The sequence below is a fragment of the Lutjanus erythropterus genome, chromosome 22 (genome assembly GCF_056507025.1).
Source record: "Lutjanus erythropterus isolate fLutEry1 chromosome 22, fLutEry1.hap2, whole genome shotgun sequence".
Classification (NCBI taxonomy): Eukaryota; Metazoa; Chordata; class Actinopteri; order Lutjaniformes; family Lutjanidae; genus Lutjanus; species Lutjanus erythropterus.
The window spans coordinates 19,900,609-19,925,484 of NC_139338.1; the positions used below are offsets into that span (position 1 = coordinate 19,900,609).

General features: G+C 41.5%; 1 protein-coding gene across 1 annotated transcript in view; it reads left to right on the plus strand.

Moving 5' to 3' along the window:
• Positions 1-24,420, plus strand: part of snd1 (staphylococcal nuclease and tudor domain containing 1) — a 216,982-nt gene extending 192,562 nt beyond the window's left edge. The window contains exons 22-24 of the mRNA XM_084710587.1: positions 2,154-2,357; positions 20,862-20,906; positions 23,387-24,420. Coding sequence (XP_084566713.1) covers positions 2,154-2,357; positions 20,862-20,906; positions 23,387-23,452 — 315 coding nt within the window. The 3' untranslated portion in view covers positions 23,453-24,420. The remainder of the gene's footprint in view (positions 1-2,153; positions 2,358-20,861; positions 20,907-23,386) is intronic.
• The last annotated feature ends 456 nt before the right edge of the window (positions 24,421-24,876 follow it).

A 24,876-nucleotide genomic window follows, 5' to 3' on the forward strand; every position in this document is an offset into this window, starting at 1 on the left:
TCATACATTTTTTTCTTACATTAAACAGTATTTTAAAGTTCCTGTGAGGTTGCTATGTCTCAAAAAATACACTGATGCATTTGAGAAGTTAGGTTTAGTTTATCTGCGCAATAAAAGAAAACACCAATAAAAAAGACCGTACATGTGTGCAGGAGAGGAAGGAAGACTGAAAGGCTGGTTCTGAGTTTATTATTGGTCAGCAAAACAAGAAAACAACAAACAAACAAGCTTTAAAGAACACATAACACAAACTATCTCTAAGGAGGTATTGAAAAAAAAGAAAGAAAGAAAGAAAGAAGGTTCAAGGTGAGATGAACCTTATGGTTCTTAAATAGAAAAAAGAAAAAACATTTATCTTCCCCAAAGAAGTTAGTGCAAAGAAAGTCATTTTTAAAGCCCTTATCTACCCAGCTGCACATCCGATTATATTGATTTACAGTAAAATATTGATATTTTCCCCTGTTCTGAACACATTGAACCAGGTCTGTTCTGCACATATGGCAGACAAGAGCAGGTCACTGGAAGGCTCTCATTAATTTTGCATTTCCCCCTCACGAGTGTCAAAGCATTCTTGTTCTGTAATACTCGCTCTGCGTTTCTGTCTCATCTCTCCTCCCGTGTCGGCTGTCTCCCCCTCTCTCTCTCTCTCTCTCCACCCACCGCCCCCCGCCCTCTCTCCCTCCCTCTCGCCCTGAGCTCCCCTGCAGCGCCTGTGACAAGTTGACCAGGGGGAGAGCGGGGACAAAAAAGGCCCTTAGTTTTGTGCCTTGAACAAGCTTCCCTGCCCACACACGCTCACACACGCACACGCCAGACACGCACATACCCAAGGGCGGCTAGCTCGAAGGGGGTTGCCATGGAGACAAGACCAGGGCGAGAAAGAAGGGAAGCGGAGAGATGGATGGTGTAGGGGAGGGATGGATGATGGCCAGGGACTGATTTTTTTGTTTTGTTTTGGTTTGTTTTGTTTTAAAGTGTCTTCCTCCCTCTGAAGATGCAGCTCCCTTGTTTTTATTTTTATTTATTTATTTTTTATTTATTTATTTTTGCCCTGAATGCTGGAGGACGTGAGGTCAGAATTGCATTGCAGCTGTTCCACCTCCCTCTCCACCATGTGTTCAATCAAACGCTGCCCTTTCACATTCGAGACGGTTAGAAATAAGAGAAAGTGAGGTAACTAACTGAAGAAAGAGAAGAAAGGGACAGTGAGGAGGAGGAAGAGGAGGAGGAAGAGGGCAGGTGAAAGTCAGACCATTAGATAGTTCAGGCAAACTAAAATCTCTTGAACTGGCTGAGTAGATAATTGCAGTGCTACAAGACAGACAGATTACTGTGTGAGTGATCATGTAACTAATCGATAGGTGATTCAATGTGTTCTCACTCACAGGACTGGGGTTTTTTTTTGTATGTTTTGTTTTTCTTCTTGACAGTTTTTTGTTGTGGTGCTTCATTGTACAGTGCACCAATAAGACCTAACAGACCCTACTTTGTGTAAAATTAAACAAAAACTGGAAATAATGTTCTTTAATAGACAGTAGTTATACCCTAATTAGACACCAACTCCTAACAGTACATCAATGAGACATAACAAGCTGTACTTTTGTGTCAAAATAGATGAAAACTAGAAATATGTTCTTTATTAGACACTATTAGACCATTAATAGACTTTATGGTAATTATGGACACATTACAACAGAACTGTACTGTGAATTTAAGTGTATTATTTCCCACTGTTAAAGCCGTATTTGGCTTTCTTAGAGGGTAATTTGGGACACATACCAGAACTGTACTGTAAACGAAAGTGAAACGTGTCCGTAATTACCTCTAATAAAGTCAATAATAATCCAATAAAGGGTCTAATAATGAACATAAAATAAAGTGTGATTGAAATTTGTATGCAGTGTTCTTATCAGCCTCTGTATAGCATGTGTGTACAGTGTGTGTGTGCATGTGCATATCAGTTTAAGAGACATCAATGATAACATACTAATTATTGCTTTCACTTTTTTCCTCCCTTTTTTCCTCCCTTCCCGTTCTCTTCCATTATCTCCTCAATCTTCTTCTTCTTTTTTTTTTTTTGCTTCCATCACCACCCCATTTCCTGTCCTCCTTGTGCCTCCTCTTCCTCCTTCCCTCGTCAACCCCTTCTTCAGGAGGATGCCCGTGCGGACGTGGTGGACTGCCTTGTGAGGGACATCCAGAACAGCCAGTGCCTGTTGAATGTGGAGTACTCGGGCGCCACCTGCCCACTTGTCACAATACAGTTTGGGGACACCAAGGAAGACGTGGGCCTGGGCCTGGTCAAGGAGGGGCTGGTCATGGTGGACGTCCGCAAAGAGAAGCACCTGCAGAAGATGGTAAGTGAAGCGATAAGATATACAGTTGTAGGGTGAGAAAAAACTATTTCAGTTCAGCTTCGGGTGGCCTAAAACTAAATTCGAGGCTGATATTGAAGTCTCTTGTTGCTGCTTCTCTCTGTGACTGGATTGGTTGTTTTTAGGCACCCAGCCCAGAGTTTTTGACGGCGCCAGTTTTTTCAAAGTCATCCACCTACAAGTCCAGCAACCTAACCTGTGATTAAACACAGGCACACAGTCACTCAGTCGTATTCCTGGAAAAAGTATCTGTCATTGGCGCAGCACCTGTGCTCCTGCAGCTGTTGATGTGTTTCCTTAGCAACGATGTGCCTACCTTGCAACTATGAAAAGCTAATAACTTTTGGCACTTCTTACAAGCAGCAAACCCACTGACAAAGCTTTTCCTCAGTCTCTGATCATACAAGTTAATGACACTTTCTGGTCTCACCGGGGCTGAGTGTGGCAGTCACTGTCGACTATCTGACCAAAAACTGTGGTACAGTGTAGATTTGACTTTCTGTTTAGTGTGAATTGTCACTTTGAAACCAACGTTGTCTGACAGTGATTTGTTGTTTGCACTTAGGATGAATTGTCTGAATTGTTGCTGTACTTCCATGTGCTTTAGAAGTAAGGGACTGTCTGTGTGAATTTGTTGAAACTGGTCAGTTAGAGACACATGATGTCATTCTAGGTACATTTTGGATTGATTTCCCAGCTGGACTCTGACTGTTGTTTGTGCCAAACACCAGATCAGAGTATCAGTCTTTCAAAATACGTACTTTTCTCTGCCTACTTCTTGTTATTCAGTGTCTCACAGCGCTGCCGAATTGCACAGTATGGATCAATAATGGTGCCACTGCTGTTCTAAATAGACAATGGCTTCAGTTGATCAAATGGTAGCAGGTGCTACTTAACTTGAAGCACCCGGTAAATGTCTAGCTTTCTTATTGGCAAATGGGCCCCTTGTGAATCATTTAATGTTAAAAGGTCCATACACCGACTGTGTCTTTCTGACAGTCCAATAATTACCACATTTCCATGCTAGCATGCATCTACCCACTCGTTTCCATCTCAGTTTGTCATGTATAGATTCTTTTTGATAAATGAAAGCGAGCACTACAGTAAATGCCTGTAGGTTTTTGTAATGTGAACACCGTGGCACAAGAAACACAATACCTCTCCTCGCTTGTCAATCCACAGCCGCACAATATAAACTCACACACCTCTGCAATTTGCTTCAGATGGCGGCCATTTTGTCAAACCATGAAGCGTCGCTCATTTACTTTTCGTCTCATTATGCTAATTCGCCCGGCCGACTCTGTACATGAAAGATAAAGAAAAATGGAGGATATTTATTCCTGCTGCAATTACTGCTCACACACAACCCCAATATTAGTCACTCTGCTATTTATTTAAACATTGAAACGCACAAAGGGATGGAGAAATATGTCCACCAGAGTGTAATTCATTCAGAATGTATATTTGTATAAATTAGAGGCTGCTGGTGGGGAGAGCACATTTGTAAAGACATTGTTTCTCACACATGGGGACTCATTTTTGTTCACAGTGAACCACACTGATAAAAGCACTCCCCGCCTCACAGACAGTCAATAAAGCACTGTGCATCATTGTAAGAGTGCTCTGACCTCTGACCTCTAAAGAGTAGCCGGGGACCATAATGCAGTCTCTGGGTAATGGACCCTATAGACACAAGACGGCGATTAAAACCTTCCAGCCACATGACTAATAGACTTAAGGACTGCACATATTTAGGTTTTGTTGGCCCAAATGGCGTCTCTTTAGTATTCCACAGCTGTGTCCTCAGCATTTACTTCTTCCTCGCTGGCTACAGATGAATATTTTGATCTGGCGAAAGCTTAACAAGCAGCAGTGTTGCCAGTGTGCTTACAAGTGAGTGTTAAAGTAAGCTCTGCAGCGTTCCTCGCTGACAATTCCACCCAGCAGGTCTGCTTCAGCTTAAAGCCCAAACAAGCTGAAGTGTGATTAGATCACATTGCAAACCTCTAAATAGAGTAAATGTGCGTCTGTTTCATAGATTGTGGGTGTAATCGATAGACTGCAAGTCTGACATATACAGCGGCTGCTAGAAGTTTATTATAGCTGAGGATGTATGAGTGTAATGTTTGTTATATCAGACACAATATCTAACTGTGATGTTGGTTTCTCTTTTGGACTTAAAAGCTTTAGAGAGAGATATGTTAATCATCTTGAACTCGATGTTACTATGCTGACAATCGATTGTTTCAGTCTCTCTTTTTTTCAAATTCTCTCATTACAGTTTTTTTTTTAAATGTCAGGATTTGCTGCTGTTGTTTCTTGTAATTTTAATATCTTGGGTTTAGACGGAGAAAACAAGGTATTTAAAGACGTCACCCTGATCTCTAGGAAATGACAATGGGCAGCTTTAATAGAGAAGCAGCGATTGCAATTTTCGTGGGCATTGTCTTTTAAAAGACTGACCTGCCGATTCCAATTTTCTTTCTTTCTGCTTTGGTCTGTACGTTGCTGATACCAATAAAAGATGGCAGAGGCTGCTGGCTTGTGGCAGGCTCTGCATTCTCATTAGCTTATGTTCTAGTGGCTTTGCTAGCTTCTTCAAATTGGGTGATGGTGTTTCAAGTGTCTGATTATTGAGTTTGTTGTTTCATTTTTGTTCCTTTACGGCTTTTTTGGCCTTACAGCTATTACTAATTGCAAGCTTGGTGTCTTCTTCCCTCATGGTGAAGAACTTCCATGTATGACATGCTGGGATTCAGGTTCCAAACCAATTTATTTTTGGTGGAAATGCTCAGAATGGTTCAAAATAAGGTGCCAGAACACAAACGGGGCTGGTTCCATGTTGGTGCAAAAGACCTATTTGTGTTGCTGTGTGCATGAACCACCTTGGTGGTGTATGCATGTAAATTTTGCCAGCACAAATCAGATACTGATTAACAGTTTAAGTTTTTAATTGAAGTATTTAGCATTTTATGAAAACAAAGCTTGGTTACTTGAGAAAATAATGGGCACATTAATTGAACTGCAGCCCTAAAATGTAAAATCTTTTCCTTACAAATGTAAACTTCTGTGATTATTTGATTCTTTCAGTTTCACACATCCCTATTTGATATGCGCTTTTGGACTTGTACACTGCTGTGGATGAATGCATTTGCAATTTTGTCTGTTAATTTGCTTCTCTATACCGGCTTTTATTTACTTTTTTTTTTCTTTTTCTTTTTTTTTTAATCTACCAGAGTTGACCTCGAGTCATTTGTTTGCAAGGCGCCTTTCTGGCTCAAAGATTCATGAGCAACACTGCAGCTGCTGCTGGTGCGACAACAGAAAATGTTATCTCTCAGTAGAGCCAAAAAATGTTCTGAGATGCAACCTTTTGTTGACCTCTGGATCCATGCCCCTATTCTTTCCCTCTTTTATAGAAAGTTCCCCTCGAGCTTTTGATAGTGTAGTATCCAAGCTGGCTCACCCCGCGCTCTGTCTCTCCTCCCTTTTCTCTCTTCTCACTCATCCAGACTATCAGCCTCCTTGTAAAAGTGACTTTTGTCCTTCCTATCTGCTCCATTTTAGCTCCATTCTTTATTCATTATCCATTCCGGGGGATTGGAACATGGTCATTGTAATCTGTACTCTAGTGCTAAGCATTGCATAACAGATGGGCTGTAATGTTCACAGGCACTTCAGCGACTATCAATAGTCAGTCATAAGTGCACTGAAGGTTAACACCAGTCTTTGATGGTGGCATTGTCCCAAGAGAGGCAGAGCAGAGGGATATTCATCCATTTGGGGGTTTTATTTCTTTTTTTCAAGAGCATTTCTGCCTTAAGCCCTACATGCACTGATGCCCTGTATGCACATATGGATAGCTATTGTTGTGGCTATACAACAGTATCATGGCAAAGGATAAACAGTCACTATGAAAGTGTAGGCGAAAAGATGATCATATGCATGCCAGCTGCTGCTCTCTGATTGGAGGGAAGTGGGATATTAAGAGGGAGGCAGGGGCAGAGGAAGTACGAGGTGGGTGGACAAACAGTAAGCCAAATTACAGTATGATTGATGTACTGTACTTAGCGAGGGGAAACTTACGACGTGACCCAGATGTGTGGATGGACGATGAAGTGTTGGATTAAAGCACAATCGACCTTTTGTCCTACAGAGTGGAATGACCTGAAAATATAGAGCCTCAATCAGACAGTATATAGGCTATACAGTATGCATGTATGTGTATATATCCATTACACACGCTTACTGTGCTTACACTGACAATCGAGCAGATTTAATGTCATAAAGTTTAATCTCCCATGCAGCTGTCATGTCACATGTGCACATGTGTTGTTTATGAGGCTTTGATATTTAGATTATTGTTTGTGAGTGATATCACTGATTTATCACCAGCACAGCACTGGAAACGGAAAGGACATTATGTACTTTACATTATATACAGTAAGGCTGCAACTGCCGATTATTGTCATTGTTAATTAATCATTGATTGCTCTAAAAAATGTCAGGAAGCTGTGAGAATTTAAACTTTCTATCTCATAATTTTAACTTATTGAGCTATAAAGTCATAGAGGAGTAAGGAAACCAGCTAATATTCATATTTTAGAAGCTGAAATCAGAAATAAATTGATTATGATAGTACTTGGAGATTAATTTAATAGTTGATAACTAATCGATTAATCAACCAATTGTAGCTGTAGTATACAGTCGCTGCAGTATTTCAAGCACCATGAGTCTTTTCCTTTCACTCTATTTTCTCACAAAGACTGCATCTCTGTCATCCTACGGAATCACATTACCCGTCCCTTTGTTCCTCTGTCTGCTCTTCCTCTTTATGTGTCATCACTCAGGCATTTTAAATTCAGGTATAGAGCTTGAGATTTCTGTGGCAATCCACTTTTATTTTATCATTCCCCGAGGCACCATACTGCTGCTGTAGTCTGTAGATTGTCAGGTACATGCTATCATCATGTTAGCTTCTTAAATGAGCTGTTAGCAAAGCTCAACCGTAATAGTTGCTCTTGGCAGCAAGATTTAGTGCAGTGTCAAGCATGTCATCTGGTCTGATTGCCTCTGTTGCCAACTGCTGTTCTTGACTTGGAAAAGAAAATCTGCATTTCTTCCCTTCGGTATAAAATCCAGCGAACGCGTGAATAAGAGTGCATTGATTTTCTCCATCACAAATAGCGAGGATGAAAGTAAGTGTGGAGTTTGATCAATAGGGCATCAGCAGGCACAGGAAAGTACCGATATTCAATCACCTAAGCAGAGAGAAGCAAAACTCCATCAAAACTTCTAAGTATAACTTATAATTTCAGTGTAGTTATATTAACACATTATCTATGGAAGCCAGTAAAAGAAGAAAATCTGCATTGCAAGTCATAATTATGAGATAAAAAGATGTAATTATGAGATTTAAAAAAAATCATTATTATGAGGTTAAATATTATTATAAGATAAAAAATTAATAATTATGAGAAATACTCATAATCATGACATAAAAATTCATGTTTCAGTCCTCATGATTCTTTCAGTCGAGCAGGCTTTTATTTGTGTCAGTCATTGTGCATTATAGTAATGGTAAAACAGATATAAGCGTACAAAACTGAAATGCACAGAGAACATTTTAATGGGGAATCATAAATATATTTTATATTAGCTTGTGCATTTATTTAAAATATCCCTGTGACAACATGTGCTGGTGGTCAACTGATGACAGGAGATGCTCGGAGTGCGCTGAACTAGGACAGACGCTTTTACTTTCTGACTGTAGAAATCTGATGTTTTCAGATCACAGATGACAAAGAAAGGTGTTCAAAAGTGATAAAATATGATAAAATGTGATGTCATTCTGGTAAAATATACTCATGTAGGCTGATACAGGACTGGGAAAAAAATCGTTGAATATTTTTATTGTTAGAATAAATCTGGGTCGACTGATCAAAAATAGTTGAAATTATGAGATAAAAAAGGATAAAATATTTTATTATTCAATCTTTTATCTTAGACTTCATAATTATGGCTTATCGTGTTTTTTTTTTTTTAACTGGTGGAAAATGTCTTCCATAATTATCCCTACAGCTATAAAGTAAAATATCACGACTCTGTCAACCAAAAAGTGGTGAAACTTCCCGTCTGTGTCCACACTAGCTTTCTTTTATTTTACACCACATTTAGAGTTCTTCTCTCCTGCTCTGACCTCTGGGACTCACACACTGACTCCATGCCTCCTCCACCTCCAGGCGCAGCAGATATACTAAGCCATCCTTAAATTGTCCTGGCACCATCAACTATCCGCTGCTAGAATGGCACGTTGCCACACTGGCACACACTCACTCACTGAAACACCTTCTCTCTCTTCCTCCATCCCTCTGAACGTCTCTGCGCTCGTTGTTCAGAGTCTGATTCCTTCCATTATTTCCTCCTCTCCTACACACCATCTTAAATCTCACCAGTGCTCTCCTCTTTGTCATTTCTTTCTTGTTTACTTGCCCCTGTGCTCTCCATTCCTCTTGCTCCTCCGTTTCTCCACCTTTTGCACATCACTCCGCCACTTGTCATTATTACTTTTCTCTCCGCTCAGACATTCACTCGCTCATACACCCTTCCTCTGCTTCTCTCCCTGTGTTCTTTTTTTTTTTATTTTAACCTTTGCTATTCGTGTTATCAAAACTGAGCTTGAGCATTTCATTTAAATAGCGGTGGGGAGGCGGCTCGTTTGACTTGCGTGTCATTTGCATTTTGTCTTTCAGTGCTATGTCACGATGAACAATAATCCCCAGGAATTAAAAGTAGAGAGGCACTCAGATCAGACCTGGTGTTGGCCTCATAATGAGCTGTGATTTAAAACGCTGTTATGTGCAATTATTTGCAACTTGCATCAGCCGATCCTGCCCCGTGAACCCTCGCTGCTGTGATAGTAAGGCCTGTCTTTTCTCATTTTATGTGAAGGCATACAGCAGAGACACAAACTGTGTGTGTGTTTCAGTAGGTCAATATTTAAAGTGGCTGTATTCTGCTCATATGCATACATTTATTCTGGGTTTCTACTGGAACAGTTTTACTAGCTCTCATGTCCAAAAACCCCATTGTGTTTCTCATCGTGGCCATAGCTGCAGCACATTCACCCTCTGTCTGAAACAGTCAATCAGCTCCTGTCTCTTTAAAGCCCAGTTAAGACTAGAGCTGCAATAAGTCAATTAATAGATTAGCCGATCAAACGGAAATCAGTTGCCAACTGTCTTGATAATGGATCGATCATCTCTGTCATTTTTTAAGGAAAAATATTAAACATTTGCTGGTTCCATCTTCATAAATGTAAGGACTTCCTGCTTTTCTTTGTCATTGGTTTTGGGCTGTTGGCTGGACAAAAGAAACAATCTGAAGATGCCACTTTGGGCTTTTTGGACTTTGGGTCTTTTTTTTAACAGTTTATAGGCCAAACAATTAACTGTGAAAATAATCATCAGGTTAATAAATACTGAGATTAACCACTAGTTGCAGCCCTGCTCCCTATACACACACCTTTTGTTTTCACTGCTTAATCAATACTAGAAGTGCAACTTAAGCAAGGAACTCACTATCACTGTGCTCATTCATATTTTATGATGCTGCAAATTATATCCAGCTACAAAAAAGCCTGAACAGCCGGCAGTTGCAATGGAAGTACAGAGAGTCGTTGCAATGGAGATGATACTCCATCTCATCTAGGCGCACTGGTAGGAGGTTTTCAGACCTTTGCAGAACGGTGAATTGCAAGTTTAATTTCGTCTCATCATGAATCTTTGGTCTTAAGGCCCGGAGCCCATTCCAAATTCTGTTCCTAACTAGCTGTGCATAATGCAAATGAGTTTCCATGCGATGTCGCCACATAACGGAGCAAAGGCTGAAACAAAAACGAGGTGTTTCAGGCAGTTGAGGAGTTTTCGGTGGGAGTGGGGGTTGACTCTGGTCTTTGTGACTTTGCTTGATTTTACATGCACAAAAAAAAAAAGCTATGAAATATTAGAGGAAAGCAAAAATCCCCAAAACCATAATATTAATAATTTAATTATTAATAATTTACAAGAGAAAGTGGAAAAGGTAGAGGGCTCACCAGATAACTAGATACACCAGGGCATTTTTCTTTCTACCTGATCGGCTACAAAAGTAATAAGTGCCTAGAGCATCTATCTTTGACCGAGACACAGAAACTCACACCAAGGCGTGATATTTTGTGGTCACAGATGTAGCTGAAATGAGTCTGTCATGACAGCTCAATTGGAAGATGGCTGTGTGGTTAGAAGCACTATCTTTTGTGCTCTGCTGCTTCTCACCAGTGTTTTCTGTCAGCCGCCGCCAAACAACATGACTGATTCCAACTCTGGCAGGCCACCGGGTGCAGCGTCTCGCCCAGTCACCTCGGCTAACTGACATGGGACCTAGCCTCCAAAGTGCATTAGCGTTACAAGCTAATAATCTCCTGTTTGCTAATTACAAGTCAATTACAAACACGGAAGTGTCTGTCACTCCCTGGCCAGCGCAATTATTATCAATCACCAACAGCGACAGAGCTTGCTGTATCGACCTAAACCCAGTTTACTTTTTATTCCAAACTAAAGAGATGAAGATATAGAAGTAGCATTCACACGTTAAACAAATGTTTGTAAAGATCTTTGTTAGTGTGTGAAAGTGTTGCAGTATTGTGTGTGTGTGAATATCAGCAGAAGACTATGGGGAAAACAGCTGTGAGGTGGCTCCCTAAGAGTTGAAAGCTGCAGATGAGAGTCCTGGAATCTTTAATTACCCAGCAACCCCCTGGGAAATGTAGTTTTATTTCTTCCTTTTATCTTCTCTCACTGTATTGTTGCTGCACTCACACCGAGGCATTGCTTTCCATGTGTGAACGTCGAGCAGAGGATTTTTAAGTAGCTCTGAGAGGCCAGAAGGGCAGCCTTTAAGTGGTGGCTCACATGAGATCCAGGTATTATTTCTTTTCACATAAACCAGTGTAGTTCTCTCACAGAAGGCCTATTCAATTACTTTTTTTTTTTTTAGAAGGGCCAGATTTTCAAAAAGTAAAGTGCCAAGGGGCCAGACATTTACATTTCCTGCGTCTTGCCTGTAAAGTTAGAAAATTAAATGTGTAAAACAAGTTACCTTTTTATCTTTTTATTCACTTCATTAGTTTTCTCAATTGGAAGGGAAACACAGGAAAAAACAATGCACATTTGTAATCATAGATTAGAAGTAGGTTGTTGTTTTAATAAATACTGTGGTACATTTAACATCTTTTATTCAGTTTGACTCTCCTATATTCCCCCTGCTAACAGCCTGAGTTAAAAAAAAAAAAAATTAAACAGTCATGACCAATGGATAGGCTCATTAGCCTACTAAGAAATTAATGATCAAATAAACAATCTAAACACCTACAAACTTAGAACGTGGCATGTTATTTAAATAAAATCTCAATTATAGACACATTTTTTCATAATTATAAATGATCAAAGGTCCGGATTGAGGTCGTTAAAGGACCAGATCGGCCCCACGGGCCGCCAGTTGAGTGAGCCTGTCTTACAACATGCAGTTAGGGCCCCTCAGTGCAGTTGATCGCACAGCGGTTGCTTTGCATGGTAATTGTGTTAATGAGGGTTGAAGCTGTAGATGAAGATGAAATGGCGTGTTTAGAAGTGTAGTCACACCTACAGCTGCGTGTGGGGAAAAGAATCCATACCGGAAATCAGGAAGGAGGCTCACACATACGCAGGATGCCTCCAGGGATGGGTTGTTCCATTTATCAAAGTGCAATTGTGCTGTTTGGTACACATCCTCTGCAGTAAGGTGGCTCATGTGGTGCAGTCTGCTGCTGCTGTCATACTGCTATGGCTCTGGTTTGGACTCTGATGATAAGCCTCATGGGAATGTCGGTGATTCTGTACAGTGGGTTCAGTGGAACAAAATGAGGCCTTGTGGGAAAACAATGTTTCATGTTACTGCACTGCTGTTGTCGCTTATGAGCTGTCCCCGAGCAGAGAGGATGGACATAGTATGTGTGTGTGTGGGGGGGTGTATCTCATGAGCTCCAGCACACACTCACTTTAAGCTGTTTATTTGAAATGTAGAGAAGGTGGGGGGAAGAAGAAAACACCTGAGAGATCACACCTATGATTAATTATACAGTGTTTTTACAAGATTAGTGTGCAGTGCTAATAAAAGGTATTCTCCCCCTTAGATGTTTCCCTTCTTATTGCTTTTATAAATTGAATCATGGTCAATATAATTTGGCTTTTTTGGCAAAAGAGAATATACAAAAAAAGTCACTAATATCAAAGTGAAAACAGATTTCCCCAAAGTAATGTCAATTAATTAAAGATAAGTGATTGACTTAATTCAACAGACGTTCAGCCAATTGGTGCTAGTAGTCTCACAAATAGTGAAATGGAGATCACCTGAGTGCAGTGAATGTGTCTCAAATGATTGTAGTATGAAGACACCCGTGTCTTGAAGGTCCAGTCACTGGTTAATCAGTATTCCTGGCAACAGTTACACCACGAAGACAAAAGAACACTTAACACAACTCTGAGAAAAGGTTACTGAAAAGTAGAAGTCAGGGAATGGGTAAAAAAAAATGTCCAAGTTGCTAAAAATCCCCTGGAGTTAAATCCATCATTAAGAAATGGAAGGAATATGGCACATGTGTAAAACTGCCTAGAGCAGGCCGTCCTCACAAACTGTGCAAGAAGGAGACTAGTGAGGGAGGGAGGCCACCGACACACATGACTCCTCTGAGGAGCTAAAAGCTTCAGCAGCTGAGATGGGAGAGACTCTGCATACAGCATCTGTTGCTTCACCAATCAGGAGTGATTTTTTTTTTGTCTAATGTGAAAGGAGCAAAAGTTACAACAATGACAAAAAAACCCAACACAAATATGTGGTTGGAGTTTTCTGTCTGAGTAGAGCCTGTAAGCACCCCGTGGATCCTGCCACGCTGGATCGAGTTCCCTTCGTCTCCACCCCAACCCAAAAAATTCTTCACCATGTCATCTATAACTGGCTTTTAGCCGTATCCGGACCACCAATTGACTGACTTTCAGGTCGCTGCCCTCCCTGTTCAACCTCCAACGCCTGTCACACCCCATCAAGAACCCCCCACCTCATCCAAAAAAACACCACAGGAGACATAAACACACACACACACAGTTACAGAGCTTCATGGGGGTGTGACAGCATGACCGCTCCCCACCAATGGCTCAATACCTAATTTACAAGTAGAGTTAGAGATGGGGCCTTTTAATGGACATTTTCTGCTCCCCCGTTATTGACTGCACACACACTCTCACACACACACTCGCCCGCTCAGGCAGTTGCCTCCCCTGCTGCCACTGCTCTGAGGGCCCTTTTGACATGTCCTAGCTGACACGCGCCACTTCCCAAATGCCATTCCATCTTCTGCAGATGCACACACACAGTTACACACTATATCCTCCCTCTCACACACACACAAACACACCCTGGGGGTGAGTGGAGGACAGTCGGGAAGGGAGTGGAGGCACCACGTTGTTCAAACTTAGATTGTTTTGAGTTGTGTGACCTTGTGGGAGAAAGAAAACAGATATTGGAGAAAAAGAATAGCAAACTCCTAAATAACAAAAAAAAAAAGTAAGCGTGTGTGCGCAGATGTGTGCGTTACGTATTTCTGTGATACATTAGAGTTTATGTAAGACTTACTTTCTTTCCAGCGCCCCTGGGGAAGCACTGGAGAATGTTCTCGGTGATATCTGTTGTTAGTCCTTGCGTTTGTTGTGTGTGTGCGTGCACATGTTTTACATGCTTGCGTCCTACTTTACTCCAGGAACCCATGCTGGTGGGCTTGTCATGCCATGTTGCCGCCAAAGAGCCTGATCTCCTCCGACAGCCATGCTGGGGGGGACCAGCATGCAAAATGGCGTAATCCCAGTTTACCTCAGAAAGGGACAATGACACTCATATGCATGATATACAGCCATCTTCTCCTTTTTTTAAAAAAATAGATTTCCTGAAAAATAAAGTAATAAACTGAAGGGAGCAGACTGGTACGAACAAATTTTTAATCAAATTTATGTCCATGTGCATCTAAAGGTTATTTTATGCAAAAAGATGAAAAATGTGCCAATTGCTGCAGTTTCCTTTAAATAAGGTTCTCTTGCATCACTGACTGTTCAGAAAATGTTTCAAGTAATAGAAAGTGACGAAATAACGAGGAGTACATGGGGGGTTCATTCGTGGCGAGTTTATTTTAGTTACCTAACACTTAACTAAAAACTAAAACTAGGTGTGAAAATGTCGATAGTTTTAGTCTTTTTCAGTTTAGTGAAATTGGTCAACACAACAAGCATGAGGAGGAGGAAAAATGGAAAAACTGAAACTTAAATAAAAACCAAACTAAAAAAAAAAACAAATGAAAAATCCAAAACTGGATTTTTTTATTCTCTTATGGGTGTGAAGTTGTACTTCCGTAAAAATGAGAAAAGTCAGTCTTTTCATCCTGCGTTTATCCAAACACACCGACTCGTCTCTTTCTCGAGGATTTTCTTTGCTGTGCTGCCTGTGTGAAAAGCCTCTCCCCATCAAACCACTTGTACAAAAGTCTGAAGAGACTTTCCCCAAACACTGTCCTCCTCTGTGCCCGCCATGCAGTATTCATGCACTGACATGTTGAATGAGAGACATCTTTTAGGACTACAATCTACAGCTCAGCCGAGTACACTCAACTTGAAACAGTGTGAGTTACAGACATAAAAGCCATTATGTTTCAGCAAACGCTCTGACGCCGACCTGTCGTGTGCAGAGTTTTCTGCTTTCAGCGGAGTCAAAAGGAGACGACGATGGCAGGCAGAGGGAGAACGGAACGAGATGTAATGAGGATTGAGAGAGCGCCGCAAAAAACAAGACGAACATTACAGAAACAAAGAAACAAAAAGGAGTCAGTGGCTTTTTTTTTTTTGCTCGTGTCTGGGAGGCTGTGCGTCTGATCGTCATTGCTGTTAATGAGAAAAGCTCAACATGCGTGGAGGACAAGCCTCATTGTTCCCTTTCCACTCGAGTGGTTTTTACGTCGCCTGACATCCCATCTAGGCGGCGGAGGGGCCAAGAGAGCACAACCGGCGCTGAAACTTTGATTAGTCGCTTGCCTTTCATATGCACGCCATCCAAAATCTGTTTTCACTTAGAAATCTTTGCGTACTGTGAAATTTTTTTTTTTTTTTAAAAAAGAGGCAGCTCACCTACGCACCAGACGCGCGCAACCTGTCAGAAAGCTGCCATGTTAGCTCTCGCTCAGATCCATCACTTTCACACCATGCTTACCAGAACACCACCTGGGCATGGCATGTGCCAGCCAGCGCGGGGAAATACACGGTCTCACTCTGTCCCTCTAAGGCAGACAGATTCACAGCCAGGCAGACACACAGACTAATGCCAAAACACCAGACCCACACCACCTGTCGTTCATCTTACGAGAAGCATCACACATACGCAAAGTCTCTCCCAAGTCTGTATCTAGAAAGTCACCTGCATGCACTAAATTGACTCAGACAGTAGTTGTTATTCTTTATTCTCCCTAAATGTGCATGAAGTATCAGTTATTTTCCCAAAATGCTGCAATAAATTCTCTCAGACGTAAACTGTTGGTGTGAAATCGTAATAAATTGCATTCTGTAATCAGTTAAACTTTTTGATAGTTGTTTTGTTGCATGTTGCACAGTTTGAGCGACCGCTTAGAACCAATCGCACACATTCAGGGCCACGCCCATACACACACACACACACACACACACACACACACACACACACACACACACACACACACACACACACACACACACAGCAGCAGCAGCAGCAACCTCTTTAACCGAGCAGCATATTCTCTGCTTCTGCCAGCGTCCATGGCCACTGCTCACCAAACATGGCATCTGTCTGGCATATGGGAGCTCTGTAGGGTCATGCAGACGAGCACGCTGTCACCCACTGCCTTCTGCCACCCAAAACGGCATTTTCTTTTCGTCATCCTCTCATTCATTATCTTCTTTTTGTTGTGTTTCATATTCCCTTCCTCCTGCCTGTGATGAGCTTTAATTAATAAATCTGATGCCTGCAACAGGTTCCATAAAAGTTAGGACACAGCCTTGTTAAACATGATTCATCACCATTTCTCTTAACACTAAATAAGAATTTGGGTACTGAGGACACAAATTGTTGAGGTTTGTTAAAGTGAAACTCTTTCACATTCTTACTCGATATACGACTTTAGGGGCTCAACAGTCTGGGGTCCCTGCTGTCATCTTGGGCTTCACATTTTCAATGTCAGACAAGTCTGGACTGCAGGCAGGTCAGTCTAGTACCCAAACTCGATTACTGCGAAGCCATGCTTTTGTAACACATGCAGAAAGCGTCTTGGCATTGTCTTGTTGAAATAAGTGAAAAAGATGTTGTCTGGATAGCAGCATATGTTGCTCCAAAACCTGTATGTACCTTTCAGGATTATTTTATGGTTTACATAAAATGTTTGGGGGTTGTATTTCCATTACAAAACATTTTTTTTATGGAAGGAAGGTGGAAATAGATCACAAACATACTTTCTGGTATTAAATCATTTTTATAGGAACAGAAGTTGCATTGCCAAAGAACACTGGTTTGAACAGATAGAGATTGTAGTCATGACATCTCTGCACACCTCTAGTGTCTCCCTTGTTGGCCTCTCTGCTTTGCTCAAGCACAATTTCTTTTTTCCTCACATATCTTCGCTCCATCCCTCCTTTTTCCACCCCACCTCCCCCCGTATTTAACGTTGCACTTGTTTCCCACGATGAGAAACATTCCTTTTCCTTTGCCACTTTAAGTCTCCAGATGAGTTTTTCTTCTGTTCCCGTCACAAATGAGCCATTATGCCTCCCTACTGGAGCCAATAGAAAAGCTGTGAAAGAAGGATCCGGGACAGGATACGTGGGGCTGTTCAGAATCCGAAGGCAGTTATCATCGGTGTGTCAGCTGCACACTGATTGGCTGTTGTGTTACACAGAGCTGAAGTGAGCAGAACAGTGAAAGCTGAGGGCGAGCCAGGAAAGGCACCCTCCCGACTGGAGTACAAAGAGGCTCACCGTGATAGTTCCAATATGGCAGCATATCATCTGTGCATATTGTGCTGTAGTGCTCTTGACTTAGCATCTTTCACAGAATGCATTTGGATGCGGCTCTCAGCTGCGTAGAGTTTGGCAAAAGCGAAGGCTAGATATATTTTTGTATTTCCTTTTTAAAGTTGAGCTTGAGGTTTATATTCCTCGGTTGCCATTTTTCTCACAGATGTAATTTTTCTCTTTCTTGCTCAAACACTGCTTGATCCTATTTGAAACCACATCATTTTAGTCCCCCTCCTCCCCCTTGCTTTCCAAGTGCAGCACTAGCAAAGACAAAAAACTGCTATGGGCACTGATAGCTCCCCTCAAAAGCCCAAATGGCCTTTTGTGTCTGTGAAATATCGTCGGCTGGGTCTTCCATATGGTGACATCTGCCTGATGGGACCAAGATGCCATATCCCAGCACCTTCCAAAAAATTTCTCCTTTAGTTGGCTTTGATGGATCACTTGTGCAGCCACTGCACTTTCCCCCCAGCCACACGCTCACACGTGTACCGCCTTAGACAGGGTGGCTTCACCATCCAGCTGCGGGTCTGTTATCTTGGCGGTGCCATGTGCAGCGTAGCTATCAAATCAACCTATGTGCACGAGCTAGCTAAGCAATTAAACTCCAGAGCCCCATCCACACTCGACAGTTTTAACATCTGGCATCCTTGTTCTGCTCTGTGTGTGTGTGTGTGTGTGTGTGTGTGCGCGTCTGAGTGTGAAAGCCAGCTCATCTGCTACTATAATAAGCTACAAAACATGGTGCACAATTGAATCCATTACAAGAACACAGTGACTCTTTTTTTTACTGTCTCCTTCTTTCAAGCAACTTTTGCTTTCTTTGTGTCTTTTTATTGTTAAGCCGCTATTTCCCTTTAAAGGGAGGCACTTACTAACAGTCAGTGTAGTAGTTACAGTAGATGCCAGTCAGCACGCTCCAATTTAGGAGACACACAAACAGGGACACAGGAACACAGAAGCTAAGCCATGTACTGTTGTGGACAGGGTCAGCAACAAAAGGTCTTGTATGCACTTAAAAAATCTATACCAGTTGAAGTATACACTGTATTTATAATATTTTCAACACTTTACTTTGCTTTCAACTCTCATCATATGAGTCAAATATAGCTGTCTCCACAGCAACCAAAGTTGATTGGCGAAAAAGGTAATTTTACCTCACAGAACACTGGAGTTGCTGGAGTCTGTCACCGCCTCGATATCTTAGTCTGTTTGTCTTACTGTGTGATTTTGGTGTTTTCAAAGGATAGTTTGGATTCACCAGTCACACAATAACACAAACTCCCATGTTCTGCAAGGTAAAATTACTGATTTCACCTGTGGAGTTTGGTTGGTTTGGTGAGCTGGTTATGTAATGGCAGGTTACCACCAGAAAAGGCTGTCTGACAGCAAAATAACATGGTGGAAATATTCTAAATTTATCACACAGTTAAACTGATAGTTGTTTTTTACTTTTTGCTGCAGATGCCGTCTACAGCAGTACATTGTTTAGCTTATGTGCTGGTGCCACTCTGTGCTTCTCCAAACTGGGGACATGTTGACCACCATCTACTGTTTGACCTAACCCTTTAAGCCCGCTAATCCAAATCCAGCAAACTACACTCACGTTCAGTTGCGCAAGTATTTGCTGCACGCCTAGTTATTTACAGAGCTATACTCCCACCGTTCACAGACGTGATGTGAGTGGTGTGGGTGGCCGAGGTTAAACGTGGTGGAGGTGAGGTGAACTGTGTGTGAGGGCCGTGCGTAGAGCTCGATCGTTCTGTATCCACTCTGGCTCCACTCAGAGGGTCTGCCGCCTGAGCTTTCCAAGGTCCATACATCCACTCACACTGTACCCACCTAACCAAACACTGCCTCTGTCACTCTCGCTGCACCCCCCCACCCCCTGCCCTATGACTCATCACTGGTTCATTCAATGAGGCTAAATGGCTGTTCTAGCAGAAGCAGTCAATATGCTCAGCACTGAACATTGGCTTCCTCCTCTCTCTTCCTCCAACTCTTTTATATCCTCTCCGTGCTGCATATGTCCAGTTCGTTATGCAGAGCAAAACAAACAGATACATTTATATCCAATTAATTGACCACCTCCTGCAGTGTGGGCGTATATAACATCTATATGACAGGTATGTCAATGTGTAGCACAGTTTGGATAAGAATAGTATTTGCTTCTTGTTTATTTCATACAAAGTTTCTTCATCAGACGCTGAAAGAGAAAGTTTAGTGTGTTGTGGGTTTTTATTCTTGTACTTTTGTTCTTGATCAACCTAACAGCAGATAATAATAGACAGAGTGATAAAGAGACATACTGATGAGTAAAAATAAAGGCCGGATATTGATGAATGGTTGTGAAACAATTTTTAAGTTGTTTTCAAATAAAAATGCCAAACACTCAGTGGCTCTGTTTACATAATTTCAAATTGCTCATGTCCCATTTTATGATTTTTACAGGCCAAGCAATTAGGACTAATCAAGCCTTACAGTCCATGTAAGGCTACAGTAGCTCAAGTCCTGAGTGTATTGGATTGAGCACAGATGTGTTTTACAGTTTATGAAATCAACTTGTTTTTTTTGAAGAGGAAATATTTATGTATTATTTACTCTTAAAAAGTTGAGTTTACCTCAGAAACACTCTGAATAGCTGCATTTTTTTTCTTACAGAAAACTTGTCAGACATGTCTAACATGCCTGTTTACTGCTGTACAATAGAGCTCTGATTTTTCTCCATGTCACACAGGTAGAATTTGGGGCTCACCCCCTTTTAGCTAGTGGCTCCCTTAAGGCGTCCTGTGAATGCACTTGATTATAAATTGCTGCTACAAACCAGCGAGGTGTTGGCCTGAGGCTAGCAGGCACATGGGGGTATGAGAGCCTCTCATCTCGAGTGGCTTTGCTAATGTGAGTTGTGGCATGAAGCGCGAAGTGATGCCCTGCACACGGTGGATAAAGCAATGACCCCAAACAGTGAGCCCATAATGTGGCGTTCTGCACTCCGTATGCTTCCTTCACATGTTTGTGCGTTCCACATCCCCTGCAGTGACATAACCACTCTGCGTATGTGTACGTTGTCTTGATCCTGTTGATCTTCAGAGAACACTCTGTTCCTTACAATCCGGTGTCGCTAGGAGGGTGAGCAAGTGCCCCTCTGAAAAAACGTGAACTTTGTGCAAAAAGAAAAAAAAAAAAACTTGTGAATTTCCATGTAAGCAGGTAAAAGAAATGTCTCCAGGGGCAGAGGAGGTTGAAAGGATGCATTGATTCACCTTAATCCTTTAAAATCCTACTTGTGACGCGGTGATGTGATATGCTAATGGCGCTGCTCTTTCTGCCCTAGGTGACAGAGTACCTGAACAGTCAAGAATCTGCCAAGAGTGCCAGGGTAAGTCACTTCATCCAACCCCAGCAGCCTCAACTCATTGTCTTTCCCCCTCTTTTCATCAGCTTCTCTGTCGCCTCCTCCTTCTTATAATTGTGGTTTGTCTGCCTCTCAGTGAGAAGTCTAATATTGCCAAAACAAGAATACATTACAACGCTAATTACTTTTCTACAGTAACTACCAGGGAGAAAGTGTCCTCGCTCTTTGCTGCTCTTCTCTCCCTCTCTCTTGGTCTCTCAAGATGCGACACATTACATTGGCAGTCAGCATTGTCCCATATGGATTGCTGCCCACAGTCTGTGCAGGTCCATACTGTGAAAATGGGGGTGGGGATGTGTGCAAAAGTGTACAGTGGGGATAGGAAGAGAGAAAATGGAGAATGAATAGCAAGGCAGCAGATAACACACAGGGCTCCAGTTTTCACGATGAGTCAAGCCGCACAGCTTCGACACAACACTGTCCAGTGAAAATGACTTTGTTTGAGCCCAGTAAACCTTCTGGCCGGTCAGAAGGAAACTGGCCGCAAAACAATGAAAAAGGAGCAAAGGAATCTGATAATGTAGGTCATTAAGAATTGATTCATTTTCTTTATACAAAAGCAAGTCTGGTGATGCTGTGTGTTTTGTTGTCAACAGCTCCAGTGAAAAAAAAAACTGCACAAACGATGAATTGATCTTAACTAACAAGTATTGACTGTGCAGTCAAAGCCTGATTGAGCTTATTCCTCTGTCCCATAGAGCGCCATTGTTGCCCAAAAACTATTACAAACACATACGTTAGCCGTACCTGAGCACTGGGTAAAGTGTTACTTCATTAGTCGAATTAATGTGTTACCAAGTGTGTCGATCACCACCCTGCTGCCGTAAATATTCACCAGATCGGTCGCAGAAAATAGTCCCCAGAAAAATGTTGTATTTACTCCTGTTTGAGGACCATTTGCTAAAAATGACACTTTCCAGCTGTATTAGGAAATTATTTAGCCTTTTTTAAATTAACATTCGTGTTTGTGCCCGGTTTTTTAAAGATGTAAATGGTGAGTGGAACAAATAGGCTTTGGGCTGAGTGCCACACACAGGCTGAGGAAGACTTGGAATAACATTTTTCTGCTATTTCATTGGATATTTTGTTAATTACAAAAATATAAAATATCATCAGCCGCGTCCTTTAACTAAAGTGTCTGAGTCCGGCAAAGGTCTCCCTGAGAATGTGACATCTCAAGAACACCCTTAGTTGTGTTCAGCTCTCTATCAGTCCTCTGTACCCTCCTGTAAAAATAGCCTCTCAGTGAACAGCATTTTTCTCACTGGAAATTATTCACCAGGATCAAACGTATCAATATACTGAGAACTTACAATTTGTCAAAAAAAAATTTACACTTAATACCTTTAAATTCCGTACAAGTCTCCACTAGATATATAATAAGCTTGAAAAGACATTGATGTAAACGTCACCTTCACTGGTTGGCAGAGGAATACAACAGCAAGGCAATAATTCTAGTTTATCTTTATACTTTGACAGGAAAGTGTTTGTTCAATGTTGATTTGCCTTTTACAAGAACCCTGCCAAGCTTGCATAGACACTTAGATCCGATTTTGTTTTTACTCGTGTAAATGTCAAGCATGATGGCTCAAAATCCTTGAGGAAGCCGTCCCTCCTGTGCTCTTTTAGCTACCCAGTAGTTACACAGCGAGCTCAGACAATGAGGCAGTCAGAGGTGGAATTGACTCACCGTCGCAATTTGGAGATACTATCCGTGTTTTCAGGGTGTTGGAGAGGAGGAGGAAAAAAAGGCAGCGGAGTGAGACTGGAAATGGCAATACGTACAAATGGCTTCATTCATTCATTCATCCTAATAACTAGTGCTAATTAGCGCAGTCGCTAATTAGCTATGAATCACAGTATTAACAGCTGAGCGCACATGCTTGTGAGAGCCAAAAAAGAAACATCCCACACAGACCCTTGTACGTACACAAACACACACAAACACCCCTCCAACTGCACAATTCCTACCACATTTAAATAACCAATCCCATACTGGATGCTGCTCAAAACTACACACACACTTTTGCCAACAGCATTGTAATAAAGGAGACATTTAGCCGGGAAACGCATGCGATGGTTTATGGGGCGACGCGGGAATGTGAATGTAATGGAATAGGAGAAGTAATAGACTGGGTGGCGTTTGAGGCATTGTGGGCCTCCAGCTTGGATGGGCAAGCACAAAGAGTTGGATTAAATGGTGATGATGATGATGCAGGCTCCTTCGCACCAGGCTGTAAAAGCAGACATTGCATGGTGGCTCTCTGTCTCCCTCCCACTCCCACTCCCTCTTTTTTTTTTTTTTTTTTTCCTCTTGACCATTTAACATGTAATGTGCTAGAGAGGTTATTGGAGCCCCATTCAAAGCAATTGGGAACACAGCCGCATTTTATGGTTATTTGTTTCATTATGGTCAGTAAAATCTGTCTTTGTCTTTCCATCAGCTCAACATTTGGCGCTACGGAGACTTCCGTGCGGATGATGCCGACGAGTTTGGATACAGGCGTTAAAAAAAAACAAAAAAAAAACGGGAAAACACAAAACCGACCATCCAATCAACACCATTCCAAAGACCAACATGGACGGCAAGTGACGCTTCGGACAGAAGACAAAGTAAAGATAAAAATTAAACGACAAGCATTGACTCACTTTTCCTTTTCATTTGACATTTCATCCCTCCGGTCCTGACTTCTCTTCTGCTAATACCTTTCGTTTCTCCAGCTCGCCCGTGTAGCTCCAACTAGAGCATGCTAGCGACACTAAAAGAAAAAAAAAATAATCACGTGAGAATCACCTTCCAATTCATCATTTATTTTCCTAATGGGCCACTGCCAGCTCAAGCAGCCTGCACTATTGCCAATCTGTGTTATTTGCCATGTTACCTTTTCAGCAGACTTCCTGTGTGAATGATAATTACTATGATACTTAACTTGCGTATATGTTTCAGCCAATTCAGTTCTTCGCTCTCTGATGCTCTAGCCCAATCCCTGCTTTCCTCTGCACAGGAAGGGACTGGGTGTTTGGGGGAAATGCTTGATTCTTTTGCAAACAAATGCTTCCCTAACGAATTTCATGTAAATGTGAGGATATGTTGAAAAGTGTAAATGGATTTATTTTAGAGAATACTGTAGGTGGAGCCACACAGACAAAAAAAAAAGGATGAGTTTATTTTTGTCTTCAATGTATATCTGTGTGATGGTAACATTTGCAGATGTTTTTGTGGGGAGTGTTTTGTCGTTTATTCACTGTCACACTTTTATGACCAGTAAACATCGATGCCATCACATGGCATTTTATCATCTCTCTATCTCCTTCTGTAAAGTTTACATTCTATTAATGGTTATGATCCTGTCTTGGGCAGTCTCTTCTCTTTCTGTCTCTGTATGCCACAGCAGAAACAGTGTTTTGAATTTGTTTCCACATAATGGACCTTTGCATTCTATTAAAAATCTGCTGAATAAAAATAAGCAAAGTAAAAGTGTTTTGTTCTAATTTTTTTGGACGAAAAATGGAAATATATTGGCGTTTAGTCCATACTTAGTACAAGACTCGACAGTAAGGTCTACACGAGTCCTCGAGTTTGGATGTTTGATTTTAATAAAACGTTTGTGCCAAAGTAGAAGAGTACTTCTACGCGGATAAAAGGTTTTGTTACACCTTTAAAACAAAACACTCTAACAAAGTCCTTTTGACTAAAAGCTTGGCAGTTTTTTCAATGAATCTGAAATTAGCTGATAGAAGCCTGCATCAGTTTGAACTACTTTAACCTTCACCCCTGAAAGTGTTAAAAATTTATCGGGAGTTTGCAGCAGTAGTTCTACTCATCTGCTGCTCCCAAACAATAGTGTAAAATGGACTACTTTCAGTTTTCACTGGCAGTTTAGAAGGTTAAAGTTGTGCAGAAGGGCAGCTGCTGAATTTACATGAGGGCGGT